The sequence below is a fragment of the Canis lupus genome, chromosome 17 (assembly GCF_011100685.1).
Source record: "Canis lupus familiaris isolate Mischka breed German Shepherd chromosome 17, alternate assembly UU_Cfam_GSD_1.0, whole genome shotgun sequence".
Taxonomy (NCBI): Eukaryota; Metazoa; Chordata; class Mammalia; order Carnivora; family Canidae; genus Canis; species Canis lupus.
Genome location: NC_049238.1, coordinates 18,476,438 through 18,498,407, shown reverse-complemented (window position 1 = coordinate 18,498,407; position 21,970 = coordinate 18,476,438). Strand labels below are relative to the sequence as shown.

Here is a 21,970-nt window from a genome sequence, read left to right as displayed (position 1 = left end):
AATTCTCAAGGAATATGTTTTTTCCTCTTCATTCTTAGTTTATATGTTGGAAAAGGCAGTTTTCCTTGCAGTTTCCTGAGGATGAATGATGGGATGGTTGGCAGGTTTCTTTCTTTTTCTTTTTTAAATATTTTATTTTTTTTGAGAGAGAGAGCATAAGCAAGGGGTGAGACAGAGGGAGAATGAGAAGCAGACTCTCCACTGGGCAGGGAGCTTGAGGTTGGGCTTGGTCCCAAGATCCTGGGATCATGACCTGAGCCCAAGGCAGATACCTAACCTAATGAACCACCCAGGTACCCTGGAAGGATTATTTCTAATTCATCCTTCTATTTAAGTGTATTCTTTTGTACCAGGATTTGGGAGGGGGACTGCATAGAACTCTGTAGCTTGAGCAGATTCTGGGCTTTGTCTTGTCTTTTTCTTTATTTTCTTTAAGATTTACTTTTTTAAAGATTTTATTTATTTGAGAGAGAGAGAGAGAGAGAGAGAGAGAGAGAGATAGCATGACCAGTGGAGAGAAGGAGAAGCAGCTCCTGCTGAGCGGGAGCCCGATGTGGGGCTCAATCCCAGGACCCCAGGGATAGAGACCTGAGCTGAAGGCAGATACTCAACTGACTGAGCCACACAGATACCCCAATATTTATTTATTTTAGAAAGGGAGAGAGTGCACTCCAGCATGTGGTGAAGGAGGGGGGAGGGGCAGAGGGAGAGGGAGAGAGAATCTCAACCTGACTCCCCACTGAGCATGGAGCCCATTGTGGGGCTCAGTCCCACCACCTATGAGATCACAACCTGAACCAAAACCAAGAATTAAAGCTTAACCAACCCAGCCACCCAGGACGCCAGCCCGTCCTGTCTTTTCTATACCCTGAAGACAGAAAAAATAGTTCAAGTTCACTGGGGTTGAGCAAATGCATTGAAAATGCTTACTACTGGTCTGGATTCCTGCAGTGACTATTTTTGGTCTAAGTATTTTTTGGTATCTTGTCAGCTCATGTAGTTTTAAGCAAAGCTTAAAAACAGATTTTTATCTACTTTTTTCTCTGGTTCATAATGCAGAAAACGAGCAACTCTCATATTTTCTTCAAGCCTTCCTTTCTTTTGTCCATAATGTTCCCTTATTCTGTTTTGTGGTTCAAGATTCATCTTAGGGCTTTCCCTAAGTCCCTGCTTGAATTAGTGGTCTGTGCCTCACTATCACATTGTATTATAGCTTGCTGGTTTCTTGCCTTTCATTCCCTCTTGTCTGTAAGTACTTTAGAGGGCCAGAACTATGTGTTATTATTTTTATTTTTTTAATTTTTAAATTTATTTTTTAAGATTTTATTTATTCATGAGAGACACAGAGAGGCAGAGACAGAAGCAGAGGGAGAAGCAGGCTCCATGCAGGGAGCCCAGCATGGGACTCGATCCCCAGGACTCCAGGATCACACCCTAGGCAGAAGGTGGGGCTAAACCACTGAGCCACCCAGGCATCCCCTGTGTTGTTGTTTTTAAAACAAATTTCCCTATTTCCTGGTCTGGCAGAGTACCCAACAGGAGTTTGGGTCAAAGTAAACATTTGTTGATAGTAAATGGTACAGGTTATTTTTTTATTTTTAAAAAGATTTTATTGGGATCCTTGGGTGGCTCAGCGGTTTGGCGCCTGCCTTTGGCCCAGGGCGCGATCCTAAAGTTCCGGGATCAAGTCCCGCGTCGGGCGGAGGGAGAAGCAGGCTCCATGCAGGGAGCCCAATCCAGGACTCGATCCAGGAACTCCAGGATCACGACCTGAGCCAAAGGCAGATGCTTAACTGCTGAGCCACCCAGGGATCCAACTGGCATAAATTATTGATATGGGATTGTTGAACTCAACAGTGAAGAAAGAATTCTTGAGACATTTTACAGTGCAAAAAAGTGTTTTTATTTTAGCACAGGGACATGACCTGGCAGAAGGCTGCATTGTGATTGTGAGGAGTAACTAATTATATAGGACTTTTTATCCCTATGGAGGTGAAGATGACATTAGGGTTCCAGGATATGGAATCTATAAGTTTCTAGAGGTTTATTTATTAAGATCATTTTTTTCTTTTCCTTTCTTTAAAAAAGATTTATTATTTACTTTTGAGGTGGAGAGGGGCAGGAGAGGGAGAGTCCCATGTGGACTCCATGCTGAGCAAGGAGCCCAAGGTAGGGCTTGATCTTAAAAGCCTGAGATAAAGATATGAGCCAAAACCAACACTCAGACACCCAACCACCTGTGCCCCTTTCTTTTCTTTTTAAATTAATTATTTTAAAAGATTTTATTTATTCACAAGAGACAGAGAGAGAAAGAGTGAGAGAGAAAGAGAGAGAGAAAGGCAGAGACACAGGCAGAGGGAGAAGCAGGCTCCCTGCAGGAAGCCCAAGGCTAGACTGGATCCCAGACTCTGGAATCAGGCCCTGAGCTGAAGGCAGAGGCTCAACCACTGAAACACTCAGGCGTCCCCCTTTCTTTTCTTTCTTTCTTTCTTTCTTTTTTTTTAAAGTTTTATTTAATTCTACATCCAACATGGGGCTTGGGACACCTGGGTAGCTCAGCAGTTGAGCCTCTGCCTTTGGCTCAGGGCGTGGTTCCAGAGTCCAAGGATCAAGTCCTGCCTCCAGCTCCCTCTATGGAGCTTGCTTCTCCCTCTTCCTGTGTCTCTGTGCCTCTGTCTCTCTCATGAATAAATAAATAAAATCTTAAAAAAAAAATCTACATCCATCTACATCCGACGTGCGGCCAGAAGTTTTTGTATTCTTAATTCTTGCAGGGGTGTGGGCGGCAGTGATAAACCTTTTATTTTTATTTTTTTTTAGTGATAAACCTTTTAGGAAAAGAATTGTTTCATTGTAACTGGGCCTTAGATCTATCTGGATAAGGTCATCCAAATCATGACCCCAAATCAAGAGTCACATGCTCCTCTGAGTGACCCAGCCAGGTGCCCCCAAATTGTATTTTTCTTCATTAAGACAGCTACAAACTATAGAAGTTCGTGTCCCATGTGGCTGGTATATTTATCAGTTGACCATTTGTTTTTCCCCTGCGTTTGTTCTTAGGCAGTGACTAGTGCCTGAGGAATGTTATATATGTATATATACATGTATCTTACCTTAAGGGGTGAGGGTGGGGAGATTGTGAGCTGTCAGCTTGTGTTTTGCCCTCAGCTTGCCTTTTGCTCTGTCATCAGGTTTAACAGCCCCAGTCATAGCCCCCCTTTCTCAATTTAGGACCATTCAAACAAACACAGAAACAAAACAAGGAGGAGGTACACAAATCCTTTTTATCCTAATTTGCATGACATACACCTCTTCAGGACACTTTATATACAACTGAAAACCAGCCTCTTTCCGTAGGAAAACTGTTTATTCTCTTGAGTGATCTCATTCATAGCTAACTGATGCAGGAAAACCAGATCTGGTTCCATTATGCGGTCTCCACACCCATGAGGTGGGTTTTAAGTGGTGGGTGATTATGTTGTAATTTAATGTAACCGGCCTTTGCCTGCTTCCTGGAATCCGTACTTCTTTCCAAAAAGAGAAATTACCTCCATTCTCAGTGCTGGATGAAGTTTTGTTGAAGGACCGGGCAATCGGATGGCCAGAAAGCTCTTAGTTGATGCAGCTTGGGTATTTTTATAGGATTTTTCTTGAGCCTTCAATTTTTCTTACTGCAGCAAACAGGAAGAACTTATGCCCAGTGAACACCAGGCGCTCTATTGCTTGCCTTACGTACCACGAACTTTGGTGAAATTAATTTCTACTCTACTGGAGAGCTTTTCACATGGTCTTAATCTTTGAAAGTTAAATCACAAATGTTGTATTTTGTGTTCAGCTTTTTTTTTTTTTTTAAGATTTACTTCTTTATTTACTCATGAGAGACAGAGAGACAGAGACACAGGCAGAGGCAGAAGCAGGCTCCATGCAGGGAGCCCGACGTGGGACTCCGTCCGTACCCGGGATCATGACCTGAGCCAAGGCAGAGGCTCACTCGCGGAGCCACCCAGGCGTCCCTCAGCTTTTGCATTCTTTTTTTTTTTTTTTTTAATTTTTATTTATTTATGATAGTCACACACAGAGAGAGAGGCAGAGACACAGGCAGAGGGAGAAGCAGGCTCCATGCACCGGGAGCCCGATGTGGGATTCGATCCCGGGTCTCCAGGATCGCGCCCTGGGCCAAAGGCAGGCGCCAAACCGCTGCGCCACCCAGGGATCCCAGCTTTTGCATTCTTAATTCTTGCGGGGGTGCGGGCGCCAGTGATAAAGAAACCTTTTGGGGAAAGAATTGTTTCATTGTAACTGGGCCTTAGATCTATCTGGATAAGGTCATAGAAAACCAGCCTTTCTTGCTTTGTTTACGGACGCAGGGGTTCTTCTAGCGTTTCTTCTTTCCTGAACCTATCATGTGCCAAAAGCTGCACGGATCTGTTTTGCCATAGTCTCGCTTTTACAGCCACGCAAAGTGCGAGTCAAGTTCGGCGTCCTGCCTCAGGTACCTATGGGATTCCAGCTGGGGTCACCGCGCCCGCGCCCGCGCCCCCGCCCTGGTCCTCCCCGGCCCCCGTCTAGCTTCCGCCTTTGCCGGTCGTTCCTTGCTGCATCCCGACCATCCGGGGCGACGCTGGGGCCGCCACGGCCCTCGAGCCCGGCAGGGCGTGAGCGGCGCCGAGTCAAGTGCGGCGCCCCAGCCGGTCCCGGTGCCCTTTCTGGCTGTTCCCATCCCCCTCCCGGACGCCCGGCCAGACCTGGAAACCATAGAGAGCTCGCACAGCCCAGAGCGTCCCTCCCCCGCTCGCCCGGCCGCGGAGCGCTGACGCCGCGCCGCTGGGCGGGGCCTGTGGAGGGGCCGCGGGAGAGGCGGGGGAGGCGGCCCGAGGAGGGCTGGCCGGCCCTGCAGCGCCCCGCAGCGGCCGCGGCCGGAAGCGGGCTCGTCGGCCCTGCGGCGCTGGATCCCTGACGCACGGAGCTCGAGAGCGAGAACGAGAGAGAAAGGGGCAGAAATGGCGGCTCCGCTCGGCTCCCGCTGAGGAGGGCGAAGCCGGTGGAGGGTCTGAGCTGCCGGCCGGGGGCACCGCTCCCGCTTCCCGCCTCCTGCCTTCTCGCGCCTACTTGTCTTCCTGTGCCCGACTCTCGCCTGTCGTCGGCTCCGCGGCGCAGAGTCCGGGTGGGCTCGCGTCTCCCGGCCCGGCTCCGCTGGCCCTGCCTGCCCGGCCGGCGCCGGCCTCCCTCGGCTCCCCGGGCGCGGCGGGCGCGGGCTGGACCCCGTCCGCGGGGCCGCACCATGGTGAACACCCGGAAGAGCTCTCTGCGTCTCCTCGGGTCCAAGTCGCCCGGGCCCGGGCCTGGGCCTGGGGCCGGAGCGGAGCCTGGGGCGACCGGAGGCAGCAGCCATTTCATCTCGTCTCGGACCCGCTCCTCCAAGACCCGCGCCGCCAGCTGCCCGGGCGCCAAGGCCGGGGGAAGCGGCGGCGCCGGCGGCGCTCTGGAGGAGGCCCGGGTAAGAGCGCGGCGGCCGGGGCCGGGGCCGGCGGGGGCCGGGGCGGCGGGGGCCGGGGCCGGGGCGGCGGGGGCCGGCGGGGGCCGGCGCGGCCGCCGGGGCTTTGTCTGGCCGGGTCGGGGCGGGCAGCCTGCGGCGCGGACCGCTCGGGCGGCCGGAGCCGGGTGTGCGGGCGCGGCGGCCGTGGCTCCCGGCCGGGCAGGGCTGCGCCGCCGTGCTGCGCGCTGCTCCGGCTCTTTTGTGTGGAGAGCGGGACCGGAGCCCTGGGGAGAGGGCTGGGGCGGGGGGGTCGGGGGCGTCCGAGCGCCGGCTTCCCGTGTCCTCGCCCGGCCTCGGAGCGGAGCGGAGCGGGAGCGGGAGCGGAGGAGCGGGAGCGGAGGGCCGGGGGCCGGGGGCCGGCCGCGAGGGCCGGAGGGGCGAAGCCAAAGTTTTCCGCGGCGTCCAAGCCTCCCCGCGAGCGTGTCAGCTGCCGCCGCCGTCTAACTCCTGCTCGCTCTCGAACTGTTTGGGGGTGGTGCAAGCTGGGGAGGACGCGAGCGGAGAGCTCCAGTTGGCAGCCGGGCGGGAATGCGGAGAGAAAAGTTTGTGGCCGCTCTGACACCAAACTTTAAACACAAAAATCAGCGCTCCCGCCTCTCCAGGCAGGAGACGTGGAGCGGGACCCCGTGGCCGCAGGACCCGGCAGCTGGCCCGCCCGGCTTCCCGCCCGGCTTCCCGCCGGGGTTCCCGCCCGCCCCGAGAGCCTTCCGGCCGCCGCGGGGGCTCGTCCCGCGGTCCGGGCTGTCCCCGCTGCCCTCCAAGTGCCTGGCCGCTCGGACGCCCGCGTTTCTGCTACGGGAATGGTCTAGAAAAGGTGAATTCACCCACCGTCGTCGCCCGGTCGCCAGCGTGACATTCGAAGAAGGCTGTGTGACTTAGTTGTTTTAAAACAAGCGGTTGGTTGAAAGACCTTGACCTCTTATTGTAAGACTCCAAGCTAAGCACTTGTTTTGTCACTTTAAGGGGATTGATCTAAGTTCGTGTTAGGAGGTTGGTTACGAATCCAGAAAAAGAGTGTCGCCTCTGTCTTGGCAAGAGGCTAATCATTTACGAAGAGTAATTTGGCCGGTAATTGCTAGTCATTTAAAATGCCCTTTTGAATCCACACCATTTTGTTATTCTTGCGGGAGAACGATATTTTATTTTCTATGGGGTCTACAAGATTATGGCTCGTGTGTGTGCTTTTTCTATCTCCTACTGTTCTGACGCTAATCAGAACGCACTGACGCAAATCATATATTTTACTGCCCTGTCCTGAAATCTGTATGTTGTATCTTTGAAAATATATTTGGCTTTTATTTTGCCAAAAGTTTGGTAAGTATTTGTAAAACTGTCTGGTTAGTAGACTATTTTGGGGGCTAACAGATCTCTTAGGTTCGAATAAGAAAGCTAAATCTGAAAGTTGTACAAACTATTTAGAATAATTGCCCTGAAAACTTGGCTTTTTTTTTTTTTTTTTTCTAGAAATTATTCCAAATGCGTACAGGCTTTTTGACTTTCTGAAGCTAACATATATTTTAAAGTTAAAGTAAATCTAAGAAAGGTCTTCTACACCTAAGTACAAATAAAATGTTTAGAGTATAAGCATTTAATTGTAGTATAATAGTGTATGAATGCCTACTCTATTAGAGCAGTGTCAGTTCATCCGAAGCAATTAGCTCATCTGTCACTGATCAGTTTGTGGTCCCATTTTTGAGTTCATGGATATCATGCTGTCCTTACCCCCTGAGGAATAAGGTGAAGTAATTTGTCAAGCAGCTGTTATGGAGATGTTAAAAGGCAAGGAATCAATAATCTAATGTAGAAATGCATGTTTGGTAGCTTCTAAATTGCTTGAGGAATGAAAGATACTAGAGGTTTTTCTAGAAGGATACTAATGAAACTTTGTTTCAAGGTTCCTTTTAAAAATGTTTTAAAAGGCAGTAAATAACAGGCTAATGAAAATTTACTTTATATGTTTTTCACTTTTAAGAAGACTTGTCTTCTGGCTGTGGTAGATGATAGATCTAATGGCTTTCTCTGAAAAATTTAAGACATTTACTCTAATCCTATGATTGGTCCGTTAAAAGGGGATAAGTTTATAATTCAGAATTTGTTAAGTTTATGGGACTACATATTTATGAAGCAATTTCTGTATATTTCTTTGTGAATATTCCTAAAGTGAGTTGATTTGAGTCTGGTAAGATCTTTTTAAGTTCCTTTTGTGAATGACAAGAATTTTGTCTCTTTGGTGTATCTAAAGGCACTTTTTCTTTGGGTTTTTAGACCTTTGTTAGTGTCTATAAAAACTTAATGGAAAATGGTTTGTGCTCTTGCTTTAGGAGACCCTTATTTTTGTAGGAAGAAATTTATTTTTCTTTATAAGATACATAGTTGAGGAAGTCCTCCTTTTTCCTCTTTTGTGTTACATTCTTCACTTTGCACTTGATGCTGATTTCTACCCCCTCCAAGCCTCCCAGGATTCTTTTTTTTTTTTTTATTTCATGAATTGTGTTTATAGTTTTTCATTTGCTTTAAAAAGCCATAAGACCATGAACTGTGCTTATAATTTTGCCTTTTCCCCAAGTATGTGTAGAATGGGGAAATAAACATATGATACATTCTGTAGGTTATTGCAATGATTTTCTTGTGCCCACACTTTTTAAATGTCAAGCTGACTTACGCAGTTAGTTGTAATTACTCTCATATCTGGCTTTTTTTGTTTAGTATGTATGAAGTTTGACCTCTTTTTGGTCAGTTAATCTGATGATCACTAATTAGCATTTGCTCCACTGAAGAGTCACTCTCAGCAAACAAACTAATATTGTATTCACAGAATTGGAAAGCAGTTTTTGAGAAAATATTTCAGCTTTTTTTTTTTTTTTAAACTTCTGCTAGGCCTGTTTGCTTTTGGCTTCATCACTAGCTTTTTGTACTTTTTGAGAAGGTTATATAATACTTTGAGTCCATATCTTAGTGGAGAGGGTTAAAATAAGTATGTTGAGTAACTTTATAGGGAAACTTGCTTTATCTTAATTTCACCAAAAAAAATCTGTGAATCTTTTAATATGCTCTTTTATCATTTTGTACTTACTCTTTTCCAATACTCATGTATTTATCAACATAATACAAGCAGAGTAGCGGGGAAGTTGATGGTTCAACATAGAAAAGGAGTCTGAGAGCAAAATGCAGTAATGTATTTAACTCTCAGATGAGTAGGGAAAAGTACAAGTTCTTCAGAGTAGAGCAAGTTTTTCCTTATATGTATCAAGGTCTTGAATAATGTGTTAAAGTGTGTCCCCTGTCACAGTTTTGAACCAGAGAAGCTCTGTGGTGGCCAACTGGAAATGCAACTTAAATTCAATTACTGGCCATTTCTGTAGTCTGGATATTCAGACTTGCAGTTTTTAAGGTCACAGATTAAACTGACAACACCTGTAGAAGTGAGTGCATATTAATTAATGCTTTAAACCATTTTCCCTGGTCAGTACTCTTTGTAATCATTCTTTGGTAAGTCCCTGATTACATGTCTCCTAAATACCTAATTATAGATAAACCTATAGCCTCTGGAAACCAGCTGGACAGGTGGTAGGATTACTACTTGTTAGGAGAACTATGGACCAAACCAAGTGGCTTCACCTGAATGGAGAGTCCTCCCATCTCTTCAACGATCCACTTCAGAAAAGTGCTGTATTACTTTGAATTGTATATTTGGGATTTCTTTTACACAATGAAATTTCATTTGTGTGCACTGAGTTGATTTCTTGATATTTGGGTTCTTGGTCTTTTATTGGACATTTAATATTTGTTATGCCTCTGCTGTGGGAGGACTTTGTGAAAAACGAGTCATTGAGTAAAAGGCATTTGGGACTTTTGGATTAAAAACTTCTATGAAAGTACGAAGGGGGGAAAAAACCCATACATAAAATGTTGTATCTAAATATAAGCTAGACAGTTTTACAGAGGTACATTGTGTGTGGCTTACGTCAAATGATAGAAAAGGCATCTAAATTAGTTACTAGGCTGTAACTTGTATTGTTAGATACTTTGAGTATATATATGCTGTAAGATTCTAAACTTCAGATGCTTTTGAGCTCTAAGTATTGTACGATTTTGTTTTCACTTTTAGATTGTATTCTAGTTTTTGGAGGTAGAATATATACCTTTGGTTAAAGTTTTTCTCCCTTGGGGATGCCTGGCTGGCTCAGTTGGGAGAGCATATAACTCTTGATGTCGGGGTCATAAATTCAAGCCCCATGTTGGAGGTAGAACTTAAAGAAATTCTTTCCTAGACTTTTTTTTTTTTTTTTTAATTGGAATAGCCTATAACCTCCGCAAAGGTAGGCATTATATCTTATTTTTGCCCAATTGCTATATTCCTAGGGCTCCTTTGACACAGCATCTGACACAGAGAAGATGGGTAAGATCTGTTAATGAATAGCATATTAAGGAGCCAATTATTATTATTTTTAAAAGATTTTATTTATTTATTCATGAAGGACACAGAAAGAGAGAGGCAGAGACACAGGCAGAGGGAGAAGCAGGGGGATCCCTGGGTGGTGCAGCGATTTGGCGCCTGCCTTTGGCCCAAGGGCGCGATCCTGGAGACCCGGGATCGAATCCCATGTCGGGCTCCCGGTGCATGGAGCCTGCTTCTCCCTCTGCCTGTGTCTCTGCCCCTCTCTCTCTCTCTCTCTCTCTCTCTCTCTCTCTGTGTGTGTGTGTGACTATCATAAATAAATAAAGATTAAAAAAATTTAAAAAAAAGAAAAAGAGGGAGAAGCAGGCTCCATGCAGGGAGCCCAGGACTCCGGGGATCATGACCTAAGCTGAAGGCAGACAGGCAGATGCTTAACTGCTGAGCCACCCCGGCGTCCCGAGGAGCCAATTATTTTCTGAAAATAATGATGACTGGACTTTGAGAATAGAAGATTAAAAAAACAAAACACAGTCCCTACCTTTAGGGGTGTTACGTATTAACAAGCCAAGTCAGTTCAAAGTAAGTGCTAAATGAATGACGTAGATTCTCAATGGGATGAGTTCTAATCCTTTACTCAATTTTTTTTTTTTTAAGATTTTATTTATTTATTCATGAGAGACACAGAGAGAGAGGTAGAGACACAGGCAGAAGGGGAAGCAGGCTCCACACCGGGACCCTGAGGTGGGACTGGATCCGTGGACTCCAGGATCATGCCCTGAGCCCAAAGCAGAAGCTCAACTGCTGAGCCACTCAGGTGTCCCCCTTTGCTCAGTGTTTGGAGTAGAAATCTTTGATGTTCTTTAAAGACGAGATGGTCATTTACAGCTGAGTAAATGTATATCCTGAGTGCCTACAGTATTGTCTGCCAAACATAGTATTCAGTAAATAATTTTTGAGTGAATGAATGGAGCGTATGCTTCATTTTAAATTACTTTCAGGTTGATGATCTTCATAGTCATTGCATTTTGCTCTTCTGCCCATTGGTGGTATCCTAATAAGGAGAAGAGTAAACTAGGGTTTATTTAACATCTCATGCTAGGTGTTTAATGCCATCTCATTTAATCCCTGCAACCCTGTAAGACAGGTGATGGTACCCTCCCATTTTACAGTTGAGGAAACGAGTTGTCAGAGACTAAATGGCCTATGGAAGACCAAATAGCTAATAAGTAACAAGTAATATTAAGTAGGTAATAAGTAGATTCAATATTGAAATCTAATTCTGTCTTTTCTATTTGTATATCTTACTGTCTCATCTGTATTTATCTCTACTTTTTGATGTTCAGATAGTACTTTCCACACATATCTGGAAAAGCAAAAAAGGTGGCTGTTATACAGTCAGGAAATACTCTATGAACTGTGTATAGACAGATTTTTACTGTGTCTAGGATTGTATTGGGACTAAAAGTGGGAACAGTGGCCTGTAGGGATATGAAATACAGGATAGCGATTTTCAGTAATTGCTGCCTTATTTCAGGGGCTGGGTATAGGAAGAGGAGCAGACATGTTGTGGAGACATTTTGCAGTATTGTAAAGATGACTTAGGGAAAAAAAATCCGTATAAAGAGAGTAAGTCTGGGGCATTGTGATCTACAGTAGAGGTGTACTTGTGCTGCCATCTTTCCCCTCTGCTTGGCGATATTTATCAGTGTGTACATTTTCTTTTATGCTCTGAGAACCTGTTTATTTTGGGGGTAGATAAGTGTTTTCCATTTGAAAAAATGTCTTACGCTTTAAACCTCTTGAAAAGACATTCTATAGCATTTATAAATGAAAATAAATACTAATGAATTAAACACACTTAGCATTATTAGTTTGTGTCTGTATTCTAGAGCCCAAATTAGAATCTCTGAACCGTGGTGTTTCACGTCCCCATAAAATGATATGTTCTCTGATCTTGGTAGACAGGAACTAGGAGAAAATGCAACCTAACTTTGGTGGTAAGGCTTGCTTATTCCTTTGTTCTTTCATTCAGTCAATAAATATTTATGAAGTTGTACTATATTAAAATGTAAGTGCATTGTGGGCAAACATTTTTGTCTCTTTGATTTACTGTTACAGGATCCATGTTGCAAAAAGTCAGGGAGCCGTCATTCACACTGCAGTTTATGTGAATTGCGCCCCCTGGAATTGTGCATTACAGTCTTTTTGTGGTATATGCTGCAGTTTACATCCTCATACAATGTCCTTTGAGGACTTGATATAAGAATTTCTTTGAGGGATCCCTGGGTGGTGCAGCGGTTTGGCGCCTGCCTTTGGCCCAGGGCGCGATCCTGGAGACCCGGGATCGAATCCCACATCGGGCTCCCGGTGCATGGAGCCTGCTTCTCCCTCTGCCTGTGTCTCTGCGCCTCTCTCTCTCTCTCTGTGACTATCATAAATAAATAAAAATTAAAAAAAAAATTAAAAAAAATTTCCTTGAGATACCCAGGAGTGAAATAGAGTATACATGTACTTAAATATTACTTGACATTTGCTGTTCAGGTCTCTACTTTTAGGAGTAGTTTATCGCAGTGCCTGTATCCCCAGACACCTGCCAGTATTCGGCAACAACTAGCTTTTTTTTTCTCTTTTAAGATTTTATTCATTCATTCATTCATTCATTCATTCATTTATGACAGAGAGAGAGAGAGAGAGAGGGGCATAGGGAGAAGCAGACTCCACGTCGGGAGTCTGACGTGGGACTTGATCCCGGGACTCCAGGATCACGACCTGGGCCAAAGTCAGGCACTAAACTGCTGAGCCACCCAGGGATCCCCAATACCTGGCTTTTTAATTGCTTTTCTTTGGTTATGAATTTTGTGAACAACTCTTTTTTAAAGATTTTATTTATTCATGAGAGACAGAGAGAGAGAGAGGGAGGCAGAGACACAGGCAGAAAGAGAAGCAGGCTCCATGCAGGGAGCCAGATGTGGGACTCGATCCGGGGACTCCAGGATCTTGTCCTGGGCCAAAGGCAGACGCTCTACTGCTAAACCACCCAGGTGTCCCTTATGAACAACTCTATGTCCATAGTAGTTTTTTTTGGTTTATCTCTAAAGTGCTGTTAATATTTTTTGCTCAATTTTTTTCCTCTTTTCTGCTGAAGTTATTTTTTCTTCTTTTCAGTGGCTTTTAGTCTTGTGCCATAGTAAGGGATACTATTTATGTCATGACCCTTTTCATAATATAATCTTTCCTCTTTAGATCTTTGATTTATTTTATTCTAGACAACCTGTCCTTTGGGGTGCCACTTGATAATATGCCAAAGTTTCTGTATATGTTCTGCTCTGATCTCTCTATTTTTTTTCTTGGCCTGTTTATTCTTGTGGCAGTACCACACAGTTTTCATGACTGTGCTTTAGAAGTATATCTTAATATCCTAAATGACAAGTTCCTCTTTTTTTTTTCCCCTCTTTTTTTTTTTCAAAGTTGACTTAGATTTTCAAGGATCTTCATTCTTTTCATACACATTTTTAGTTAAGATTATGGAATTCCTCAAAAGATCCAGCTAGAACTTTAATTGGGAGAGTATTTGATGTATATGCTGCCAAAGTGAAGATGGCAAAGTATTTGAATTCCTAGATTAATTTTCAGAGAATTGACACCTTTGTAATAAATCCAAGAGCAAGTAACATCATTCAACATAACCCTAGTTTGTATATTTCTCTTGTGGAATTTGATGCTTTCCTTGTGACCTAATATACTGTCAATTTTGGTAAGTGTTTTGTATGCTGTATTTTTATTTGGCATAAGAAAATATATGTGATGGAAAACATTAGGAGATGGAAATACTATAGTGTGGATTTATTGATTATTTGATACTTAAATCTCTTGTCTCATGTTAAGATTCTAATTTTTTTGTTGTTCAAATTCTCCTGTTTTGTGTGTATGTGTGTTTTTAAAGATTTGATTTATTTATTCATGAGAGACAGAGAGAGAGAGAGGCAGAGACATAGGCAGAGAGAGCAGCAGGCTCCCCGCAGGGTGACCCAAGTGGGACTCTATCCTGGGACTCCAGGATCACGCCCTGGGCCTAGGGCAGACGCTCAACCCCGCAGAGCCACCCAGGTGTCCCTGTGTGTGTGTTTTATTTTTAAAGATTGATTGATTCATTAGAAACACTGAGAGATAGAGAGAGGCAGAGGGAGAAGCAGGTTCCACGCAGGGAGCCGGACACTGGACTTGATCCCAGGTCTCCAGGATCACGCCCTGGGCCGAAGGTGGCGCTAAACTGCTGAGCCACTGGGCTGCCCTGTTTGTGTGTTTTAAATAAGTTCTATACCTAACCTGAGGCTTGAACTCATCATCCCAAGATCAAGAGTTACTCTATTGACTGAGCCAACCAGGAGCCCCTATATGTTTTAACCCTATGTATATATTCTTAAAGGGACTTACTTTATTTTATTATTATTTTTAAAGATTTTATTTATTCTTGAGAGACACAGAGAGACACAGAGAGAGGGGCAGAGACTTAGGCAGAGGGAGAAGAGGCTCCCTATCGGGAGACTGATGTGGAAGTTGATCCCAGGACCCTGTGATCACCCTGAGCCAAAGGCAGACACTCAATGACTGAGCCATGCAGGTGCCCCCCCCCCCCCCCCCCCCGCCAAAGATTTTATTTATTTATTCTATGAGACTTTTTACATTAAAATTGTTTCTAATTTCCTTCCTGCTTTATTCTTGATTCATTAATTGTCTAGAAGTATATTGCTTACTTTTCCAAACAGTGGGCATTTATTTTCTTTCTATGTATCTATTTATAAAAATATTTTATTTATTCATGAGAGACAGAGCGAGCGAGAGAGAGAGAGAGGCAGAGACACAGGCAGAGCGAGAAGCAGGCTCCATGCAGGGAGCCCGATGTGGGACTTGATCCCTGGTCTCCAGGATCACGCACTGGGCTGAAGGCAGGCGCTAAACCGCAGAGCCACCCAGGGATCCCTGTTATTTAGTTTAATACCACTGTGTTCAGAGAACATACTGCATATGATTTCAGTCTCTTGAAATTTGTTCTGACTTATTTTTTCACCTTATTTATGGTTAGTTTTTTTGGTAAATGTTCTGTGTGCTCTTGGAAAGAATGTGGATTCTGCGATTGGGGGTGCAGTGTTAGAAATAATGCCCAGTTGGTCATATTTATGAACCTTCTGCTGTTTTTTTTATATATTTTTATAGGGATTATATATTTTTAGAGGGATGAGGAGAGAGAGAGAGAAATAATTGGGGAATGGGGAGAAGAATCTTAAGCAGGCTCCACTCCCAGTGCAGGAGCTTGTCTCAGAGTTTGACCTTATGACAGTGAGGGCAGCCCCGGTGGCGCAGCGGGTTAGCACCACCTGAAGCCCGGGGTATGATCCTGGAGACCCGGGATCGAGTCCCACGTCAGGCTCCCTGCATGGAGCTTGCTTCTCCCTCTGCCTTTGTCTCTGCCCCCCCCGCCCCCCCCCCCCCCCCCGTGTGTGTGTCTCTCATGAATAAATAAATAAAATTCTTAAAAAAAAAAAAAAGAAACTTAATGACAGTGAGATGATGACTTGAGCTGAAATCAAGAGTTGGACCCTTAACCTACCAAGCTACTACCTTGGCTTGCCTCTTTTAATGTTCCATCTTCCTTCCTATGCTATATTGTCTAGAATTTTAGTTCTGACTTTTTAAAATTTATTTTTATTTTTTTTAAAGATTTTATTTATTTATTCATGATAGACACAGGGGGAGAGAGAGGCAGAGACACAGGCAGAGGGGAAGCAGGCTCCATGCAGGGAGCCCGATGTGGGACTTGATCCCGGGACTCCAGGATCGCGCCCTGGGCCAAAGGCAGGCGCTAAACCGCTGAGCCACCCAGGGATCCCCTAGTTCTGACTTTTTAATGGATGTAAGTACTTTGTCTTTTTCTTTAATTTTGAGTTTTTTCCAGTAGCAATAAATTTTTCTAAGATATCAATTATCTTTATATATTTTATATTATCTTTTATTTCTCGTCTTTGTGAATACTTCCTCCAGGAATATTTTCAGTTTGGGACTTTTTGTGACAAACTTTCTGTGGTATTACACGGCTGAAAATATTTTCATTATGCTCTTTCATTTAAATAAAAAATTGGGGGAGGGCAGCCTGGGTGGCTTAGGTATTTAGCACCGCCTTCAGCCCAGTGCGGGATCCTGGAGACTTGGGATGGAGTCCCATATCCAGCTCCCTGCATGGGGCATGCTTCTCCCTCTGCCTGTGTCTCTGGCTCTCTCTCTCTCTCTCTCTCTCTCTTTCTGTGTCTCGTGAATAAATAAATAGAATCTTAAATAAAAAAAAAAAAATTGGGGGTTGCCTGATGGCTCAGCAGTTGAGTATCTGTCCTTGAGTCAGGGCGTGATCCCAGGATCTGGGATCGAGTCCTATATCGGACTCCCTGAGAGGAGCCTGCTTCTCCCTCTGTCTATGTCTCTGCCTCTCTCATGAATAAATAAATAAAATGTTTAAAAAAAATAAATTGGCTAAATTCAAAATTCTAGGTCCAGTACTTAAAAAATACTGCTTTATTGTCATCTTGTCTCTAGTGTGTTACTCTTGAAGTTTGATGTTGGTCTAATTCTCTTCTTTTTTGTAGATGTTCTTCCTCTTTTGAAGCTTACAGATCTTTTTTTTTTGTCTTTGTGCATAAATTTTGCTAATTTTAGGCGTGGTCTTTTCCTTTTTCTTCTTTGGCAATCTTAGCATCTTAGCTCTTTTAGTCTTTGGTTTTTCATCTTTTTTTTTTTTTCATCTTTTTAAGATTGTTGTTAACTTATCATTTCTTTTTATTTTATTTTTAAAATATATTTTTAAAGTAATATCCATATCTAAAGTGGGGCTCAAACTCATGACTCTGAGATCATGAGTATATGCTCTTCTCATGAGCCATCCAGGCTCTGAATCTGTCCCTGAATTGATAATTGAGCAAAACTGGTTTTGAGCACTTTTGATCCCTCCCTGGAGCAATTTACCTACAGTTACTTGAATAAACAAGAAACGTAGTTACTTTTTTTTTTTTTTTTAAAGATTTTATTTATTTACTCGTGAGACACACACACACACACACACACACACACACACACAGAGGCAGAGACATAGGCAAAGGGAGAAGCAGGCTCCATGCAGGGAGCCCGATGTGGGACTCGATTCCGGGACTCCAGGGTCATGTCCTGGGCCGAAGGGAGGAGCCCAATCACTGAGCCACCCAGGCATCTGAAACTTAGTTACTTAAGCTACTTGGTACTTATTGTGGCTGATCCCTGTTGACCATTTTGGTGTCCATATGTTAAGAGGCCTATTTGGGAGAAAACCTTGAAGTTAGTTGCTTGATAAAAGTTCATTTCCTTTACAACTGTTAACACCTTTTAACTAGAGCATACTCCAGTGCTCACACTCAGGATGAGTGTTGTGGTTGTGTACATGATTGTGCAAGTTAAGGGAAGCTACTTTTGAAAAACCAAACTCCATTGCAGAGCTATACTTCCTTTTTAATCAATAACACATAATATAAATTTTAAATGTATATATAGAAACAGGAAGAGCTCATTAACAGATGTGCACAAATGAGATGGCAGCACAAATTCATGAACTGGTGAGTGGATTCTATGTTAAAATTTGAAAATAATTTGAAATTTAGAATTTTAATTTTTTAGTTTTTACCATTGTAATTCAATTTCCAAATTTATTAGATGGGAGAATTGAAGGGAAGTGATAGTTGCTCAAGGGCATACAATTATTTAGAAGCAGCAGTTCAAATGCAAATGAAAACTAACTCCCTCCCTCCCTCCCTCCCTTTCTTTCTTCCTTCCTTTTTCTTAAAATTTTATTTATTGATCCCGGGTCTCCAGGATCACACCCTGGGCTGAAGGCATAGCAGCTAAACTGCTGAGCCACCTGGGCTGCCTTCTTTTTTTTTTTTATGGTAATCTCTACACTCCAATTTGGGGCTTGAACTCACGACCCTGAGCTCAAGAGTTGCATACTCTCTGCCTGAACCAGCCAGGTGCCCCAGGAAATTTTGTTTTTAAAAATTCTTAGTATCTTTAATTGAGTAATTCTGTGTGTCAGACACTGAAGATACAGGAATACATAAGATTCTTGACCTTAGCTCTTTGCAAAGTATTTTATTTTTATTTAAAAATTATGAGGGGTGCCTGGGTGGCTCAGTCAGTTAAGCATCTGACTTCAGGTCATGATTTCAGGGTCCTGGGATTGAGTCCCCCATCAGGCTCTGTACTCAGGGAGGAGTCTGCTTCTCTCCCACTTCCCCTGTCCTTCCCCCTACTTGTTCTCTCTCTCTCAAAATGTTTAAGAATAAAAAAAATAAAATCCTTAAAAATATTACAAAAGTACTTCAAACAACATGGAAGTGCACAGAAAAAAATAAGACCTGCCCCTCCTCCCCTAATTCCTCCAGTTCATTCTTCCTAGCAGTAACCACTGTTAAACCTGGTATACGTTGGGGGCACTTTGGGTGGCTCAGTGGGTGAGCACATCTGCCTTTGGCTCGGGTCATGATCTTGGGGTCCTGGGATTGAGCCCTGCATCGGGCTCCCTGCTCAGTGAGGAGTCTACTACTTTCTCTCTGCTGCTCTTGCCCTGCTTGTGCTCTCTCTTTCTCTGTCAAATGAATAAATAAAATCATAAAAAAAGTGGGTATTCATCTTTCCAGACCATTCACATGTATGTATGGGTAATTTATATGTGTATCATTTTATTTTATTTTATTTATCCATGAGACAGAGAGAGAGGCAGAGACACAGGCAGAGGGAGAAGCAGGCTCCATGCAGGGAGCCCAATGAGGGATTCGATCCTGGAACCCCGGGATCCTATCCTGAGCCAAAGGTAGGCACTCAACCATTGAGCCACCTGGGCGTCCCTATATGTGTATCTTTTGAACAAATGGAATTATAACCTATATAGTATTTATGACAGTAAATTATGTGTCATGTATATTTTTTTTGTATTAGTCTTTTCTTGATGACTTTCTAATATTTTGTTGTATCATACCATCACTTAGGTAAACATTCCCTATTGGTACACAGGTTGTCATCAGGTTTTTTTTTTTTTTTTGTCTTCAGGTTTTTATTATTTTTTTAAATTGGTTAATTTTTAAAAAAGATTTTATTTATTCATGAGAGACTCACTGAGAGAGGCAGAGACACGGGAAGGGGGAGGAGCAGGCTCCATGCAGGAAGCCCCATGCGGAACATGATCCTGGGACTCTGGGATCACGCCCTGAGCTGAAGTCCGACTCTCAACACTGAGCCACCCAGACGTCCTTTTTTTTTTTTTTTTTTTTTAAAGACTTTTCTTATTTATTCATGAGAGACACAGAGAGGCAGAGACGTAGAGGGAGGTTTTTAATATTATAAATAATATAGCAGAAAATGATTTTTTTATTTTTCATAGGTGAAGTTGGAATTACGGAGTCAAAGGTGTATATGTATTTTTAATTTTTATAGGTTTTTCCAGATTGTTCTTTAAACATTTTTTTTTAAACATTTTTTTTTTTTAAATTTATTTATTTACGATAGTCACACTCAGAGAGAGAGAGAGGCAGAGACACAGGCAGAGAGAGAAGCAGGCTCCATGCACCGGGAGCCCGACGTGGGACTTGATCCCGGGTCTCCAGGATCGCGCCCTGAGCCAAAGGCAGGCGCCAAGCCGCTGCGCCACCCAGGGATCCCTTTTAAACATTTTGGTTAAATCAGTTTGCACCCCATTCTTCAATGGTCTCAGAATTACTAAGTTTTTATGTATCTTTTTTGGTGGCTGATTAAGGAGTTAGGCTTTAACCTTCTTGAAGAGCAGAGACAATCTTGTCATCAAGTATCTTTAGAATCTAACACAATAGATGCTTAATAAGTTTTGTTTATGAAAGGAATGAATCACTGAAGAGAATTTAATAAGCTTATGGAGTTATATTAATTCTACAAAGCCAAGCAAGTACCCTTACTTGAGACTGTATCCACTGTTAGGGTGTAGGTGTAATATTTGTTCTTCTGTGCCCTCACCTGGTTCTTGTAAACAATATTATGAGGTGAATAGTAGTTTTTAATTACAGTGGTAATGCTGCTATATAAAACTGGTCCTGGGGATCCCTGGGTGGCGCAGCGGTTTAGCGCCTGCCTTTGGCCTAGGGCGTGATCCTGGAGACCTGGGATCGAATCCCACATCGGGCTCCCGGTGCATGGAGCCTGCTTCTCCCTCTGCCTGTGTCTCTGCCTCTCTCTCTCTCTCTCTCTCTGTGTGTGTGACTATCATAAAAAACAAACAAACAAAAAAACTGGTCCTGTCCAATATTTATGTCTGTGGCATTTTTCTGTACCTATGTCTTTTTCTCATTTTAAGTATCTAGTTAGATTAAAAATTATTTTTCAGGAAGAAAAATGTATTCTAAATTAGACTTTTTTTAAAATAATTTCTCAGTTCATTTCTTTATTTTTTATTTTTTATTTTTTTTCCTCAGTTCATTTCTATAACATTTCTTTGTATATTCTTTTCATATATTCATTCTTATTTAGAAATCTTAAACAATTAAGCCATTGCTCCTGGGATATTTGAGTAAAATTCAGGATCTTTTGTGTGCCTGAAGTTTCAGACTTTGTGGAATAGCATTGGCTCTAAACAAATAAATAGCAGTGTGAGTTTTGTTTTCTGCAGTCATGGTAACTGCTGAAAGAAAAAGAAAGTGAGTGCTTTTCTAAGCTTTTTCATGAAAGCAGTATTTATTAAAAAAAAGGTTGAAAAAAGGACTGTCTTATATAGGAAGTGGGAAAATATTGATTGTACTTATATACTTTTTTGATCCAACCTTGGGTGATAATCTTCCTATTTTGTTTATTTTTTGTCTCTTTGAGGATCTTTTTCTCATGAGTTATCTTACTCTTTAAAGTTTTATTTTACTCTCTTTTATGCTTTCTTTTATTTACAAGAAACCCGGTCATCTTAACTTTTATTTTTTAATTTTGTTTTTATCTTTTTTTAAAAAGATTTTTATTTATTTATTCATGAGAGACACAGAGAGAGGGAGGCAGAGACATAGGCAGAGGGAGAAGCAGGCTCCATGCGGGAGCCGAATGTGGGACTTGATCCCGGGTCTCCAGGATCACGCCCTGGGCGGAAGGCTGGCGCTAAACCGCTGAGCCACCCAGGCATCCCCTTTATTTTTTTTAAAGACTGTTTGAGAGAGAGAGAGAGAGAGGGGCAGAGGGAAGGGGAAAGAGAAATCTTAAGCCAACTCTACATGAGCATAAAGCCTGATATGGGGCTCCATCCTACGACCCTGAAATTGCAACTTGAGCCAAAACCAAGAGTCTAATGCTTAAAGGACTGTGCCACTCAGAGGCCCCTTTATCTTATATTTTAAGAAAAGTCTTGGTGTGCCTGGCTGGCTCAGTTCATAGAGCATGTACTCTTGATCTTGGGGTCATGAATTTGACTTTTTTTTTTTTTTTAAAGAGGGGTCATGAATTTGAGCTCCACATTGGGAGTGGAGCTTTTTTTAAGAAAAAAATAAGGGCGGGGCATTAAAAAAATAAAAGAAAAAAGATTCTTCCTTGACTTCTTTGACTTTTTAACCTCTTTAGATTGTTTTTCTTTTTTTTTTTTTTAAGATTTTGGATTTTTTTTATTCTAAAGATTTTGTTTATTTATGAGAGAGAGACAGGCAAAGGAAGAAGCAGGCTCTATGCAGGGAGCCCAACGTGGGACTGGATCCCAGGTCTCCAGGATCACACCCTGGGCCCAAGGTGGTGCTAAACCGCTGAGCCACCCAGGCTGCCCTGTTTCATTTCTTTCTTCACACTGACACTTCTGTAAGAATCTCTGTGACCCAGCAATTACGCTATGAGGGATTTATCCCAAAAATACAAATGTAGTGACCCAATTACCGTGCTGTATTTATAGCAGCAATGTTCACAATAGCCAAATTATGGAAAGAGCCCAAATGTCCATCGACAAATGGATGGATAAAGAAGATGTGGTGCATTTA

General features: G+C 43.0%; 1 protein-coding gene across 2 annotated transcripts in view; it reads left to right on the top strand.

The window, feature by feature from the left end:
* Positions 1–4,995: 4,995 nt before the first annotated feature.
* The window catches only part of ATAD2B (ATPase family AAA domain containing 2B), a 158,195-nt gene continuing 141,220 nt past the window's right edge, over positions 4,996–21,970 (top strand). For both annotated transcript variants that reach the window (XM_038560889.1, XM_038560888.1), the window contains exon 1: positions 4,996–5,497. In XM_038560889.1, the coding sequence (XP_038416817.1) occupies positions 5,282–5,497 (216 nt within the window). In that variant the 5' untranslated portion in view covers positions 4,996–5,281. The remainder of the gene's footprint in view (positions 5,498–21,970) is intronic.